Source organism: Carcharhinus amblyrhynchos, chromosome 13 (assembly GCF_965287045.1).
Source record: "Carcharhinus amblyrhynchos chromosome 13, sCarAmb.v2.hapA, whole genome shotgun sequence".
Lineage (NCBI taxonomy): Eukaryota > Metazoa > Chordata > Chondrichthyes > Carcharhiniformes > Carcharhinidae > Carcharhinus > Carcharhinus amblyrhynchos.
The window spans coordinates 66262320-66278334 of NC_137336.1; the positions used below are offsets into that span (position 1 = coordinate 66262320).

The 16015-nt window shown below is 40.7% G+C and overlaps 2 protein-coding genes across 2 annotated transcripts in view; one reads left to right on the forward strand and one right to left on the reverse strand.

Annotated features, from left to right (window-relative positions):
• Window positions 1–379: 379 nt before the first annotated feature.
• LOC145351561 (cytokine-like protein 1) lies at window positions 380–3744 on the reverse strand. Its single transcript, XM_080201155.1, has 4 exons — window positions 3601–3744; window positions 3458–3502; window positions 1205–1345; window positions 380–442 (listed from the first exon to the last, which is right to left on the reverse strand). Exons 1-4 carry the CDS (start codon window positions 3742–3744, stop codon window positions 380–382), a joined length of 393 nt encoding a protein of 130 aa, XP_080057281.1.
• Window positions 3745–12949: 9205 nt separating this feature from the next.
• LOC145351562 (serine/threonine-protein kinase 32A-like) overlaps window positions 12950–16015 on the forward strand; it is a 241343-nt gene continuing 238277 nt past the window's right edge. Inside the window, exon 1 of the mRNA XM_080201156.1 lies at window positions 12950–13866. Within this exon, the coding sequence (XP_080057282.1) occupies window positions 13815–13866 (52 nt within the window). The 5' untranslated portion in view covers window positions 12950–13814. The remainder of the gene's footprint in view (window positions 13867–16015) is intronic.

Here is a 16015-nt window from a genome sequence, read left to right on the forward strand (position 1 = left end):
TGCAGTTTGGAATGGAGTTGAGGAGGAACTTCTTCACTCAAAGGGTGGTGAATGTCTGGAATTCTCTGCCCGTTGAAGTGGTGGAGGCTGCCTCGCTAAATATATTTAAGACGCGGGTAGATAGGTTTTTGATAGGCAAGGGGATTAAGGGTTATGGGGAGAAGGCGGGAAAGTGGAACTGAGCCACTTCAGATCAGCCATGATCTTATTGAATGGCGGGGCAGGCTCGAGGGGCTAGATGGCCTACTCCTGCTCCTATTTCTTATGTTCTTATGTTTTTTTAACCATAAAGATGCTTGCATTGTGAAAACACTTAACTTCATATAGCAAAGTACAAAAATGTGTTTTTAAAAAGATGACTTCTTGTTATCTGGCATGTTCAAATTGTAGTGCTTGCTGGTCTCTGTAATGCACTACAGTTGTTCGTCAAGAAGACAAGTTCCTGAAAAAGAAATGAAAATGTTTAAGTGTCAAAATAAAAACTGCTGTGATATGTTAATTTAGCAAAGATAAGAATAGGAGGAAGTTCCATTTTGCAAGGATAAATTAAATATGCTGTTGTAAATAGTTCCACAATTGTTCTAGTTGTATAGGAATAAGAATTATATTTTACTCTTTGCATAGGTTCAAGTCACTCTGGTCATATACAAACCCAGGTGTCAATTGGACAAGTGCTTTGAGGATAAATTAGTGCATTAGTAATCCCAGCAGGAGACTTCACTTGAAAGTGAGGTCAGAGAATTGGCACTTCACTATTGCAGTTCATCTCGGATTAATGCTTATTTGGATCACAGTTGCCACTTGGGATACTGACTTGGTACGGTAAGCTTCTACACTTGTCAATGTCTGGTCGGTGACTTGCTACTAGCATAATACAATTTCCCTAAATGGTACTGGAAGCAAAATTCCAGCTTCTAAATGAAACTGGACAATAATCTGTTTGAGAAATGACTTATGAAAACTATGGATAAGGTTCAAGCCTTGACAAGAATCTACCAAATCTAGGAAGCTGAATATTGAGCAACTTAAGTTTTGACTTTGAAGGTCAAAAGTTCAACTGAAAAGTGTAATAAATTCCAAAAATATACAATGGGTTGAGCAGGATAGGGGCTGCATGCACCCAAAGCATATCCAGATTGTGTGAATGAGATTTGAAGTTGGAATATTGAGAAAAGAAGGTGTAATGAGAATCTTAACTACATACCGCCTTACATGGCACAACCATGATGATGTACAAGCGTCTGATTAACCGTACTGTTGGTTGCAGCACATTCTTGCAGCGCTGATTAGTCATTTCTTCCACTGCTTGCAGGTAATTCCGCATTTTAGACATCACGCAGGAGTTCTGTAAACTCATGCATTTACAATAAATGCCACAATTAACCCTTAATTATGTTAAAAAAAATCTCTCGCATAACTCATCCAGCAGTGCAAATTTCAGTCAAAAACTATCAACTTTGTGTCATTGGAGTGAGCAGTGTACCTGATGCATTTAAAATGACATCTGCAATTTAAAGTGTGCTTTCCTTGTTCATGCCAATATATGAAACAGACAATCTTTATAATATTACTGAAAATAAGCAATAATTTTAAAATCTGAAACTGCTCTGTAATATGGCCTAAAGTCTATTTCTTTGATGATTATTTATACAAAAATGGAGGTTTACCCAAAATAACCCCTTAGCCTCATAATGGCCTACTAACTGATTATTTTCACCAATTTTCTGGAGCTATTCCTTTGGTGATTATTTATTATTTCAGCAAAAATGAAGGATAAGGAAGTTATAGTTTATACAGCTTTAGGTTCCTATATTATCATAGCTTGAAACAAACCTGCCCCAAAAGAACACATTGCGACCTCGATGAAAGGTTAAATCACAGTTTCCCAAACATTTTAGCCACAGAACCATTTTGACCTCTCAAGGAACCCCCTGAGAAATAGTTTCATTATGTTGAACAGTTAAACCACAAAAAAAGATTGTATTTATGCAATAGGTACAAACATGCAAAAACATTTTTTTAAAGTCTTTTCTATTTCTTGCATGTATACATTTAATATATTAAAATGTTCTATTCAACAAATAACTTTTCATCTTGTTTTTTGTCAATTTTAATGGGAGGAGTGTTGTTGCTTCTTTTGCTCACAAATTCATTTAATATTAGGAGTATTGCTAGAGAGCTGGATTCTTATTTCAGACACACACACAAACTCACATCCAAAAGACGCATTACAGAATCTCACTCTCTCTGTCACACACACATGCTTCCCTCTTTCTCTCACACAAACACATACTGCCACATCTCTCTCATGCACTCTTTCATCCCTCTCGTTTGCATGCGTGCATGTGTGCACACACATGCTCACACACCACCCAATCTCCAAGTCTACTTCCTCTCCTGCTCAGATTCCGAATCTGTTTACCCTTCTGCCCAGCCTCTGAGTTCACTTCCCCTCCCTCCTGGCATCCGAATCTGTTTCCCTTTCCACCCAGCCTCCAAATCTGCTTCCCTTCCCTCCCTGCCCAGCCTCCAAATCCATTTATCCTTCTGCTTAGCCTCCAAATCCACTTCCACCCCGCCCGTCGTCTAAATCCGCTCCTCCTCCTGTCCCATAGCTGCGACCTACCTCACTCTGCTGCCCGCTCTGCCATCCAGTTACCTTGCTGTCACCCATGGTGGTGACTTTCAATATTGATTTTGCCATTATTTGCAGCTCATCCAATTCGAGGTCAGTTTCTCAATGCATTGGCTGCCGATAAGGTGACTCATGCGCCTATCAGTAACCAACAAAGTGTGAAAATCGCCTTTGACTGGACGAGATGAAAGGACAACTTTTTCCAAATTTAGAATGGCTGCACCTACTGAGGAACCCCTGGATGAATCCCATGGAACCCCAAGGTTTTGCTAGGGAAATACAGAGTCAAATCAATGTGAATTTGATTGCCAAGAAGTCTGTACTTGTTGATGATGGGGCTTTTAGTGAATTGGGAAAGATGATAAAACAGTAAAGGTTTTAATGCTTTTTTTTCTCTTTTCCTTTCAAAAGAGCAATTTTCCTTCAATGACAAGAGCAATTACGATCTGATCGCAAATAAACTAGGAAAAGCAAGGCAGTGAAAATGTCAATCACAGCAACAATTCCATCTCACAGAAATCGTTGCTACAATAATTCCACTACACCATTAAATTAATTTTATATGCCATGCAGGTAATGGAAAGGTGAAATGGCGCAATTCAATATTGATGAACACAATTAATTTAAAAGTCCTGCATCCTAAAACTGAATGAATCCCTGAACCTCTATTACTTCATTATAACTGCCATTTCCAATAAGCATGTAGCACATTCATCATCAAGATGTCATAGTGTCACTTCAACCTGGAATGTACAAGCATTCCAAATGGTATCCACAATTAACTTAACTTGTTAATAAGAGGGAAATAATTTTTTGACTTACATGGATATCTATGTGCAGGTTGGGCAGCTTAGCAATACAACGTTTCTTGAAGGGAGTGGAGAAAAGAACAAAAATCAGGTCAGTTTAACATGTTGAAAGTTTCCACACGTCCCCAAAAACACAAAGACAAGATACAGACTCACTGTGAATTGCTCTGCCTGCAGGTTCTCAATGCTGTTCTTGATTTCTTTTCTCATGCCTAACATTCTTGAATAGCAGGTCGGAGGAGCTGCATTGCCAGCCAACACAGCAGCTAGCAACAAGACCAGGTCCAGGGGCAACTGCATAGTAGAAGACAGCTTGAATAATGACTGACCAAAAGGGCAGTCCAGCCCATGGGTTAAATAGTCCAAGACTTGCCCACCTGACCTACTTCTGAACAAATCACACCACATTGAGTGATGACTAATGGAATCAAAATATTTATGTTATTTCAAAAAGAACATCAGTGAGATTCAGAGGAAGTCTAGTTTTCTGAGGAATCAGGATGTTTTGCTTTAATAGCGTTTAAGCATTGCCAATTACTGGTGCTTTGATACCTTGAATTCAGCCTTTGAAATGCTTGCACAAAACATACACACAAACAATCTTCTGGATCTTTAAAGTGCCAGAAAAATTTAGAAATTTTGGCTCAGAATTTTTGTCTAACCAAATGCCATTTAACAAGAGACAGCCCTGTCATTTTTTGAGACAAGTGGAATGTTCTTCGGTACAATGTTTATTTAGAAATATCCCAAATTTTACATCTCTAGTCTCTTAACAGTTGGGTACTATTCCCAGATTGTAAACACCACTTTGGGCCGAATAAATACTTTCATTCAAGCACATTTTATTTCCCAATAAAAAAATTCTGTGGGTTTATTGCCTTTTCACATAAGCACTGCAATGTCATAATCTTACAGTAGAAAATACATTGATCCAAGTTGGTTTAGTTAACTAACATTTGATACAGAAGATGAAGGTGGCAAGTTTATGAAAAAGGGCCCAGCATTCAATGAAAGCTGCTCTGTTCTACAGTGAAAACAGAAATGCTGAACAAGAGTAATGTTTTAGAACATAAGCACACAAGAAATTGGAGCAGGAGGAGACCATTTAGTCCCTCGGAACTGCTCCAGCAATCAATAAATTCATGGCTGATCTGACTGTGGCCTTAATTCCACTTTCCTGCCTCCCTTGCATAATCCATGACTCACTTATTGATCAAAAATCTGTCGAACTCAGTGTCGAATATGTTTAATGACTCAGGTTCCACTACTCTCTGAGTGAGAGAATTCCAAACACTAATGACTCTCAGAAAAGAAATTCCTTCTCATAGCCATTTTAACTAGGACACCCATTATTTTTAAACTGTATCCCCCATGAGGGAACATCCTATCCTGGACAGTTAGCCTGTCCATAAGGCATAAGAACAGAAGTAGACCTTCAGCCTATCAAGTCTGCTCCACCATTCAATGAGATCATTAATGGTCTGATTAGATAATCTCCGACTACACCTTCCCACCTTATCTTCATAACTCTTGCTTCCCTTTCTGATTAAAAATCTGTTTACCACAGCCTTGAACATACTTAATGACCCAGCCTCTACACTCTTCTGCAGTAAAGAATGCCACAAATTCCTACCAATGGAGAGAAGGAATTCCTCCTCATCTCTGACTTAAATAAATACCCTCTTAATCTGAGATTATGCTCTTTGATCCTACACTCTCTCACGAGACCCCTCAGTTTCCCTATGTTTCAGTAAGATTACCTCACGAGTCTCTAAATTTTAGTGAGTATAGGACCAATCTGCTCAACCTTTCCTTATAATACTTTCATCCTGGAATCAACTGAGCGATCTTTAAACTTTTTCCAATGTATTTCTCTCCATATAAATAAGAAGCTAAATTGTATGATGTTTCAAATGAGTGGTCACATCAACATGGTGGCACAGTGGTTAGCACTGCTGCCTCACAGCGCCGGGGACCCAGGTACGATTCCAGCCTTGAGTCACTGTATGGAGTTTGCACGTTCTCCCTGTGTCTTTGTGGGTTTCCTGCAGATGCTCTGGTTTCCTTCCACACTCCAAAGACGTGCAGGTTAGATGGATTGACTATGCTAAACTGCTCCTTAGATGTGTACATTCGAGGGATTAATGGGGTAAAAGTGTGGGGTTAAGGGAATGAGGTGGGGGGTGGGCCTGGGTAAGACGCTCTGTCGAAGAGTAGGTGCAGACTCAATGGGCTTGAATGGCTTCCTTCTGCAATATTGGGATTCTGTGAACAGATGGGAGTAGTCAGTTGGCTGTGGGGTAGTACTGGTGGGTAGGCAAGTGGGTAGTCATATCAGATCAAGGGAATAACCAAGCGGTTGGGAAGAAGCTGAGCTAAGTGGAAATGGGTCAAGAGTCGTTGGGTAGTCAGGGCAGGGATTATGGAGGTTCGCCAATATTAATGTTTTGTCAATTACATCATTAAGGTTAAGAGAATGAAGTGATGGGTGTTAAATGTCATTGAGTGTATACAGATTGGAAATCATCAGGTGAGGAGAGGGGCAGAAAGAGAGGAGGACTTGAGAGCCTGCTCTTGAGCCTGACCAAATTAATCATTAACAGATCAAGGCAGCAGTCAGTTGAAGGATTATCTGGCTTGGTTATCTATCCCTCCGCTGTGGCTATGTTCGAGACCAGGTGGTCTTGCAGAGGAATCACATAGTGTCCACTAATACGCTTCGGACCTTCTGCACCTGTGGGCTGGGGTGCATTATCACTCCTGGAAACAATATTTTGGTTTAATTAGTTAAGTTTCCTTTGGTGATTTGTTTTCATTACAGTGCCCCACCAGGGGTTGTCACCTCTCTCATTTGTGTTTATTTTAATTTTATTAAAAAAAGAGTATAGATAGGGGATCACCAGGGTGGAATGGGATGGGAGAGATGAGAACCTCCTTGTGAGCCTGCTCCTGGCCAATGCGGTCATCAATAGGTCCAGCCAGGAATTGGTCAAGGGGATTGTCCAACCTGACTGCCTGCCCCTGTGTTCATAGCTGGGTTGCCCTGGAGATGGAGTATGCAGAGTCTATGAGTACACTTCAGGCCTTGTGCAACTGGTGGGCACAATAGAGCTGAGGTATATCATCACCCCCAGAAATATTATTTAAATTTGATTCAGTAAGTTTCCTTTGAAGTTTTCATTTTTTGTCAGTGGTGGTCACCTCCACCACCCCCTTCCCCCACTTAATTAGTTTTATTGACTTTTTTAATTCTAAAAGAGGCTTTAAATCGGGAATGGCTGGAACACTGGGTTGATCAAGATTGATCAAGTCAATAAAATCTCAGTAAATAAAAGCTCTGTGTCTTGATTTTGGCTTCAACAACCAGTTGGACCCTATTAAGAGTTGACTGGTTGGGAAGGTAGTTAAGTATTGAGAGACTGTTGATGGGTGGTCAGGTGCAGTCAGATAGGGTTAGAGCAATAGTAGAATAATTGGAGAGGTGGTTGGGTTAGGGATTAGTCAGGTGATTGTCTGGGGTTGCTCAGTTGATTCACTCTGGCTAACCATTGCGATGGACCAGCTGTTAAACTGTCTAACATTTCCAGGATGTGGAGATGCTGGCATTGGACTGGGGAAGCACAGCAAATAGTCCCACAATACCAGGTTAGAGTGCAACAGGTTTATTTGGTAACATAAGCTTTTGGAGTGTCGCTCCTTCTTCAGGTGAGTAAGGAGTTGTGTTCACAAACAGCTCATATATAGACATAAACTCAACATTTCCAGGGCAAGTATGCAGGCAAGTGCCACTTATTTGGCCCAAGTTTCCATCCAGAGCTCAGAACCAGAGACATTCCTAGAGGGTCCCAGGAAGCAGGGAACTGGCTGATTGGAAATTTAAACTTTCTGGGAATTTCCGTGTCTGTGCATCAGGACTTCCACAGGGTCCCAAAACATCGTCTATCCCATCTCCATCAATCCAGAAACATGATGATTTTGGCACAACTTTCTTTCTTATATCAGCATATTTGGCTACATCACACTCTGGTCCTTCATCCAATTCATTACTATAGGTTGTAAATAATTGAGGACCCAACACTGATCCCTGTATTCCACTCCTGTTATGGTTTGCCAACCTGAAAATTACCCATTTATCCTGTTTCCTGTTAGTTAACCAACCCTCCATCCATGTTAATATACTATTGCAACAGTATGATCTCTTGAGTAATAACATTTATGGCGCATCTTATTGAATACTTTTTGGAAATCCAAATACACTACATTGATGGGTCAATTTCATCCATTCTGCTTGTTACATGCTCAAAGAACGCAAATAAATTTTGTCAACTATGATTTTCTTTCATAAAAGCATGTTGAATCTGCTTGGTTGTAATATTGCTACCATTTCCTTAATAACAGACTGTAGCATTTTCCTATTACAGACGCTTGGTCAATTAGCCTATCGTATAATCAACCAATGCATCCACTATCACTGCAGCCACCTTTTTTAAGTGCCTAGGATGCAGGGCATCAGGTCCAAGAGTCAAGTCAGCATTTGGTCCCATTCATTATTCTCGTACTTTTTCCTTTAGTGATAGTTTTAACTTCCTTCCTACTTTTAATCTCAATTTTCTGCTCTTAATCAAATGCTTTTTGTGTTTTCTACTGTGAAGTCAGAGCAAAATATTTGTTCACAGTTTTGCCTTTTTTTGTTTCCCATTATTAATCCCATTTCATCTTCTAAGGGACCAATATTTACTTTAGCTACTCTCTTCCTTCTTATATACTTGTAAAAGCTCTTACTGTCTGTTTTTATATTTCTTGCCAATTTCCTCTCATATTTTAATTTCTCCCTTACTCCCTTTTAGTCATCTTCATGGTTTCTAAAATTTCATCAAATGCCTGTTCTACCACAAAATTTGCAGCGTCATACCTTCTTTTCAATTTCATACCATCCTAAATTTTTTAGTTAGCCATGATGAGTCATCTTTTTCATAGTGTTTCTTTCTCAATCAGTTGTTGAGAGTTATGCAAAATCTCCTTAGATGTCTGCCACTGCATGTCTACAGTCTTACTAGACTCTGTCTTCAAACTTTGCTCTTAAGTTTAACACAGTGGTTTTAGATGCAATATTTCATTCTTGAACTGAATGTAATATTCCATCATGGTGTGATCACTCTTCCTTAGATAATTCTTTACTGTGAGATAGTTAATCAATTGACCAGTGACAGTGATGAAGCGTTGATATTGTTCCAAGTTAAAGTCACGAAAGGGAATAGGGATAGCCCAGGAAATTATTGACCGGTGAGTCTAACCTCAGTGGTTGGTAAGTTGATGGAAAAGATCCTGAGAGATAGGATTTATGAACGTTTAGAGAAGTTTAGTATGATCAAAAGTAGTCAGCACGGCTTTGTTAAAGGCAGATCAAGTCTTACGAGCCTGGTTGAGTTTTTTGAAAATGTGACTAAGCACATTGACGAAGGAAGAGCAGTGGATGTGGTTTATATGGACTTTAGCAAGGTGTTCAATGAGGTCCCCCATACAAGGCTTATTGAGAAAGTGAGTGGGCATGGGATCCAAGGGCACGATGCTTTGTGGATCCAGAACTAGCTTACCCGCAGAAGGCAGAGAGTGGTTGTAGGTGGGTCTTTTTCTGCATGGAGGTTGGTCACCAGTGGAGTGCCCCAGGGATCAGTTCTGGGACCCTTGCTGTTTGTGATTTTTATAAATGACCTGGATGATGAAGTGGAGGGATGGGTTGGTAAGTTTGCTGATGACACGAAGGTCAGAGGTGTTGTGGATAGTTTGGAGGTATGTTAGAAGTTGCAGCATGACATAGATAGGTTGCAAGACTGGGTGGAGAAGTGGCAGATGGACTTCAACCCGGACAAATGTGTAATGGTTCATTTTGGCAGGTCAAATGGGATGAAGGAATATAATATTAAGAGTAAGACTTTTAGCATTGTGGAAGATCAGAAGGATCTTGAGGTCTGCATTCATAGGACTCTCAACTCGGCTTCGCAGGTAGAGGATGTATTTAAGAAGGCGTATCGTGTACTGGCCTCCATCAATCGAGGAATTGAGTTTAGGAGTCGGGAGATAATGCTGCAGATGTATAAGACCCTAGTCAGACCCCACTTGGAGTACTGTGCTCACTTCTGGTTGCCTCATTATAGGAAAGATGTGGAAGCCATTGAAAGGGTGCAGAGAAGATTTACAAAGATATTACCTGAATTGAGTGGCATGCCTTATGAGGATAGGTTGAGAGAGCTTGATCTTTTCTCCTTAGAGAGATGAAGGATGAGAGGGGACCTGATAGAGGTGTATAAGATGATGAGAGGTATTGATCAGGTGGACTCTCAGAGGCTTTTCCCCAAGGCTAAGATGGCTGCCACAAGAGGACATAGGTTTAAGGTGCTGGGGAGTAGGTACAGAGGAGATGTCAGTGGTATGTTTTTCACTCAGCGGGTGGTAAGTGAGTGGAATTGGCTGCCGTTGGTGGTGGTGGAGGCAAATTCATTAGGGTCTTTTAAGAGACTTCTGGATGAGTACATGGGACTTAATAGGATTGAGGGTTATAGGTAGAGATAAGATTGGTGCAACTTGTGGGCCGAAGGGCCTGTTTGTGCTGTAGTTTTTCCATGATTCTATAACTTGGAGGGAATGTGCAGGTTATGGTGTTCCTATACGTCAGCTGCTAAAGTGGCATAGTGGTTAGCACTGCTGCCCCACAGCAGCAGGGACCCAGGTTAGATTCCCAGCTTGGGACACTGTCTTTGCAGGGTCTGCACGTTCTCCCTTGTCCATGTGGGTTTCCTCCGGGTGCCCCGGTTTCCTCCCGCAGTCCGAAAGACATGCTGATTAGGTGCATTAGCCATGCTAAATTCACCCTCAGTGTACCAAAACAGGCACCAGAGTGTGGCGACTAGGGGATTTTCACAGTAACTTCATTGCAGTGTTAATGTAAGCCTACTTGTGTCACTAATAAATAAACTTTAAATTTCAAGGCAATAAAGGTCAAGGTGCAAATGGAGGGGCCTTGATGAGTTGCTACAGTGCATCTTGTACCTGGTACACGATGCAGCCATAGTATGTTGGTGGTGGGAGAAGTACTTTTCTTACAAGCTCCTATTATTTCTTAATTTATTCTCTGTCCTACAATGTAGCTACTGCTAGGAGATCTGTAGAACACTTGGTTATTTCTCAGCTCTACCCAAACTGATCCTACATCTTGGTCTTCAAGCCAAGATCATTTTCATTGCTGTATAGATTTAATTGTTTATTAATAGTGCTGTCCCAACTCTTTCCATCCTTCTCAAATGTCAAATATTTGTTACAAGTGCTATGAGCATTCAGATAAAAAAACTTAATTTTCTCTTTATGCCATTTTTCTCTTTTCTGACTCCGATTGATCCTTTCTTATGTTTGTAAACTCAGTCCTTCCCCGTTATAATTTGATTATCATTGCCCACACCCCTACTCTGCACTATTGTCTTGTCGTTTCTCTTCAGCTTTCCTTCATCTTTTCCACAATATTTAGTTTAAGGCCCCCTCTACACCCCAGTTAGTAAATTCACTTGGACACTGGTCCCTCAGCGGTTCAAGTGATGCCCAACCAATGTCTGATGAATTTCTCCCACACAAATCTTTAAACTCTGATCTTATTTCCCCTCTGCTAATTTGCTTGTGAATCAGGTGGTAACCATAAATTATCACCTTTGTGATTCTGCTTTTCAACTTAAGCCCCAACTTTTCATCCTCTCTAAGCAGAACACTTTCTTAGTCTCACTTGTGTCATTGGTCACCACGTGGATCATGACAAATGGATCCATCTTCTCCTACTCAGAGTTCCTCTGCAGCCATGAGGACATGTCTTTAACACTAGCACCAGGCAGGCATCACAGCTTTAGGAAGTCACACTCTCAGCTACACAGAATAGTACCTATTCCCCCTAACTCTCTTGTCTCTTACCATTACTGTATTCCTTTTTACTCCCCCCAACTTGAATGCCCCTTTGCACCATGGTGAGTGACTAGTTTGCTCATCCATCTGCAGCCTCTGCTCTTATTCACATCGGCACCAAGAACCTCATACATGTTAGACATGTGCAAAGAGGCTCCTCCAGTGCTAACTTCTGGATCCCCCTATTTGTTTTACTTGTGCCAGGTTCCATCCCTGACCTAATGTGAATTATTAAGCTCAGGAATATGACTGCCACTGTCTGAAGTTTGGTATGCAGCTCATGAACTTTCAGTCAAGGTTCCTGAAGCTGAACTTACTGCAAATCTGGTTGCTGTGGATCACACTGGTGTTTCCAACACTGCAACACATCACCTGCCCTGCATTTCTACCTTATTTCAATTAATTAGGTTTCAAGTTTGAAATATCATTCAACAATTATTGTAAATTAATAGTTAAACTGGTGAAGCTATAAATTTCATAAAGTATTGTTCTCCAGTCCTAGTTTAAATTGCTGGCCCAGTTTAGGCTGAAAAATGTATAATTTATAAAAATATACAATTGTCATTCTGGAAATCATGCTTTTTAAAAAAAAGGCAAGATTTACTCCCATTTTCCCGGTATGCTGGGAACTTAGAATTTTTTGGGAGAATTCCAGCCTAGATATTTGGTCCATACCCCACTTTTACATGGCAATTGATACTGCAGTGTCGACACAATAATCCCAGTTGTTTGTAAAACTAAATTTAAAGCTTTTCATTTTCATTGTGCTAGTTTTCAATGCCAATTTAGGTTTAAAAGCAGACTGTTTTTAATAATAGCAGATTTTTTTCTTGACTGCTAACTGCATTGAGGATTTACAATTTCTGAGAATTTGTAGGAGCTCTCAGAGTGTCAGTAATTATGGAAGATTCCCAGGGCTGGATTACAAATTGCCGGATTCCCTCGCACAGAATCGTTGGTTAAGTCTCTCCCGTTTTGCGTGGTGGTGTCCGTGCTGTATGTTTTTTTTTACTCTTCGTACCAGCAGATGTCACTTTAGAGCGATGTTTCTTTGGTATTTAAGGATGGAAAGAAATCTGAGTAATAGAGAGAAAAAAACATCGTCAGCACGTGCTTTTATGGGAGCATTTTAATTCATTTATAGCTTTCAAAATAAATACTATCAAATAGTTTTTTAAACTTTAATTGATTACGCGTGGATGACTTTTTCAGTTTGTATGCTCACAGTTAAACTGAATTAAAAATATTTTTCCTTCTCCACGAGCTCCATAGGCATTTGACACCATTATCAGTTACCAATGCCCACACTTCAACTTATTTTTACTGACCAACTATAAGTTTCAGTTCCCTTTATTCATTGCCTGTATCCCTGGCGTTTCCCTGTTGCATCAGTTCATGTCTTAGAGCAGCTGTTTTGATTTTCGCTTCCATTTTCTGCTGACTGTTTCTTTTCTTTGCAAAGTTCCCCCTTTGCAGCTTCGTTAATATCGATGCAAGTTGTCCCCGTACTTACCCCGGGGGTGGGGCGGTGCCGGAGACACGTGTTCAACTCATAACTCCAGAATCCACAGTTGCCAGCAGAGGTAAGTGATTGAAACTAGACGGATTATTATCTGGCTGATCGGTGTGTACAGTAAAAAGTCTGACAACACCAGGTTTAAGTCCAACCGATTTATTTGATAGTAGATGTCCAACGCCGGCATATCCACATCATGATCGGTGTGTGTCCAGAGAACGAGTGATCAGCGGGTCAGCCCAGGGGGCACTCCCAAGTTCAGTGCGACTCAGATTCACACCGCTGCAGCCTCCGATTTAACCCTGCCTCCGGTGATTGACTGCACAGTGTTAGAAAAACTGGTTTCATTTCTAAACCTCAGTACAGGTGGCTGTGATGTATTGGTTTTAATCAAACCTACGGACGCCCTTTTTTGTGGGGTGATGGATTGTTTCTTTTAAGCAAACGAATGTTGAGCCTTAATTAAGACAACGAGGCGGTTCAGTTGACTGGTGATTCAGTAATGTCTACAGTCTCTTCCTCAGAGAGCGTTTCCTAGACAGCCGGTTCCCCCAACAACCGTTTGAGCAGATTATCCATACTCTCGCTCTCTCTTTCTTCGCATTTCTTGTCCAGTAGATCGGGAGAGGGCAGGACAGAGAATCTACATGATATTTCATTGGAAAGTTTTTCAGGAACAGGCGGAGGTGGCTGTAGATGGAAGGGCTGATGTTCTGAAAATGACATCTCTTCCTGTCCCTCATCGCTGCCGGTGTCATTAAGAGTGGATGCTGTTCGCCCACCCACGCAGTTCCAAGAATCGGGTCTGGAGCCTGACTAGCATGGAAGGCTGAATGTGTGAATTTCACCAAATGATGACCGCCTGCCTCCCCCTCGGGCAATGTGATCGATTTTAAATAGCCAGGAGCTGAAGATGGGGGCTAATCACTCCCATAAAACGCCGGTTTTTGATGAAAACGAGGACGGTAAGAACCCTTGGTGTACCCAGTCCAAACTTTGGGTCGTTCTTAGTTTGGATTTTGTAAGTGTTCTGCTTGCTTTAATTGCAGCAATGATACCGGTAGATTTTGGTATGTCCTAAAACGAGTTAAAACAACACTGACTTGATGTTCTTCTGAAGTAAGGGGCTTGTGTGGAAGCTGTCTCCATGTGAGGTGGACACATGGAAATATAAATACGAGGCATTAGAGATGGAGACAAGATACTGGAAGATTGATAGTAACATCATGCTAGTTAGTTTTTAATCTATAAAGCCCAACATATTCCTAGGAAATTAGCTTAGGGGTTTTAAAAAAGAAAGGGCGACATGGACAAGTTGGGCCGAAGGGCCTGTATCCATGCTGTAAACCTCAATGCCTCTATGAGATGTATTTAGATTATTTATATCTATAATCAGAATACACAGTCCGTGACCCATATTTCAGGGTCTGTTTTCACAATTCTGTCAAAAGTTTAATTGTTGGTCTTTCCCAATTGAGGTAAACAAAGGATGTGTGTTCTAAGTCTTGATCATTTCAGAAAGAGTTATTACTGCATGGAAGGTGCTTCCTACACGCCAGTGTCTCTGTTTCCCAACCTTCAGTTATTTTCCAATATCCTTGTGGCTGAGTGCAGGTTGGCCAGTTTACTAAGGAGGGCACCCACAGTCAAGTTCTAACCTGCCCTTAGTACTCACATTAGGTAGTTTATAAGGAGGCGCAAGAGCCTTGGAAAGAGGGGGCTAATTAGAAGCAACTTAGATTGGCAAGAACAGTGCAATTGCATTAAATTTAATAAATGGAAGAAGGCCATTCAGCCCTTTCAACATGTTTCAGCAATGAATACAATATTGGTCGATCTTCTATCTCAATCCATAGAGTAAGGAAAAAATCTATTTTGGCACAGAGGGTCCATAAACAAGAAATCTAGTACGCAGGAGTTGGGGAAGAAGGAAGTAGGTTGTAAACATTGAGTTGGGAGAGGCTTTTGAGAGGGAGATTAAATCAAGGAAGGGGATCTGGCAGAGCAGAAGATAGATTCTTTGAGAAACAGTTCTTCATGAGCCTCGCGTCATTTATCAGAGATGTGGGTGGAATATGCAGGAACAGAGGTTTGGAAGAGATGATTGCACCTGTGGAGAAACTACTGAAAAGATTTAAAAAGATGATGTAAGGACTGAGAGTTTGTGCCTTTCAGGAAGATTGAACAGGCTGAGGTTCCTTTCTCCAGAATGTTGCAGGGTGAGCTAAGAGAGATCATTAAGATTATGAAAAGGTTTGATAGGATAGATGAAAAGATGTTGCAACTTGTTTGGTGGTGGGGGGGGAGGGGATCAAAATTAGGGTACAAAAGTGTGAGTTATTTACCTAGAGGCTGATTAGAATATGGAACTTGCTACGACTGAGCAGTTTAGGCTAATAGTATTGATGAATTTAAGGGATAGTTAAGTAAACATGAGGGAGAAAGGAATGGAAAGTTATGTTGATGGAGTTAAGATAGAGGATTAGAGGACATTAGCGTGACGTAGAAATGCTGAAGTAGAAATGTATCTTTCATCCAGTGCACAATACAGACAAATTTTCATGGCTTTTCCTGATGCAACTTGTCTCCTGCATAGATAAATATGCATTACTTCACCATAATATGAATGTTTTTCTCTTTGATAGATCCATCTGTTTTTGTATGAAAGTGAGATATTTAAAACAAAGCTGAGTCTGCTATTACTTCACTCTTCTAACTTGCTAAACATTTCACATTTTTGGCAACAGTACAAAACTAGGGCTCTTAAAGTGGAATCAAGCTATTTTTAATGTGTGTGTGTGTGTGTGTGTGTGTGTGTGTGTGTGTGTGTAAGTACCGTAAGCATACAAAGCTCTGACTTACTATAGAACAGCAACTTCCATTTAAAATTTTGACTGTAATAAAACATCCTAAAGGCATTTCACAGAAGTGTTTCAAACAAAATTTGTCATTGCCTTGTAAGGAGATATTAGGAGAGGTTTCCAAAATGTGATCAAAGAGCATGGTTTTAAGGAACATCTTAATGGCAGAAAGAAGGGTAGAGGAGTTTAGCAAAGTGATTTCAGAGTCAAGGATTCAAAGCTTAAGGTTCAGCCAACAGTTGTGGAGTGGTTA

Coding starts and splice junctions, on each gene's coding strand:
- LOC145351561 (XM_080201155.1), bottom strand. CDS start 3,744: ATGCAGTTGCCCCTGGACCTGGTCTTGTTGCTAGCTGCTGTGTTGGCT. Junction 1,346..3,457: donor ACCTGCACATAGATATCCAT/GTAAGTCAAAAA, acceptor ATGAGTTTACAG/AACTCCTGCGTGATGTCTAA. Junction 443..1,204: donor TGGTTGTGCCATGTAAGGCG/GTATGTAGTTAA, acceptor TTTCTTTTTCAG/GAACTTGTCTTCTTGACGAA.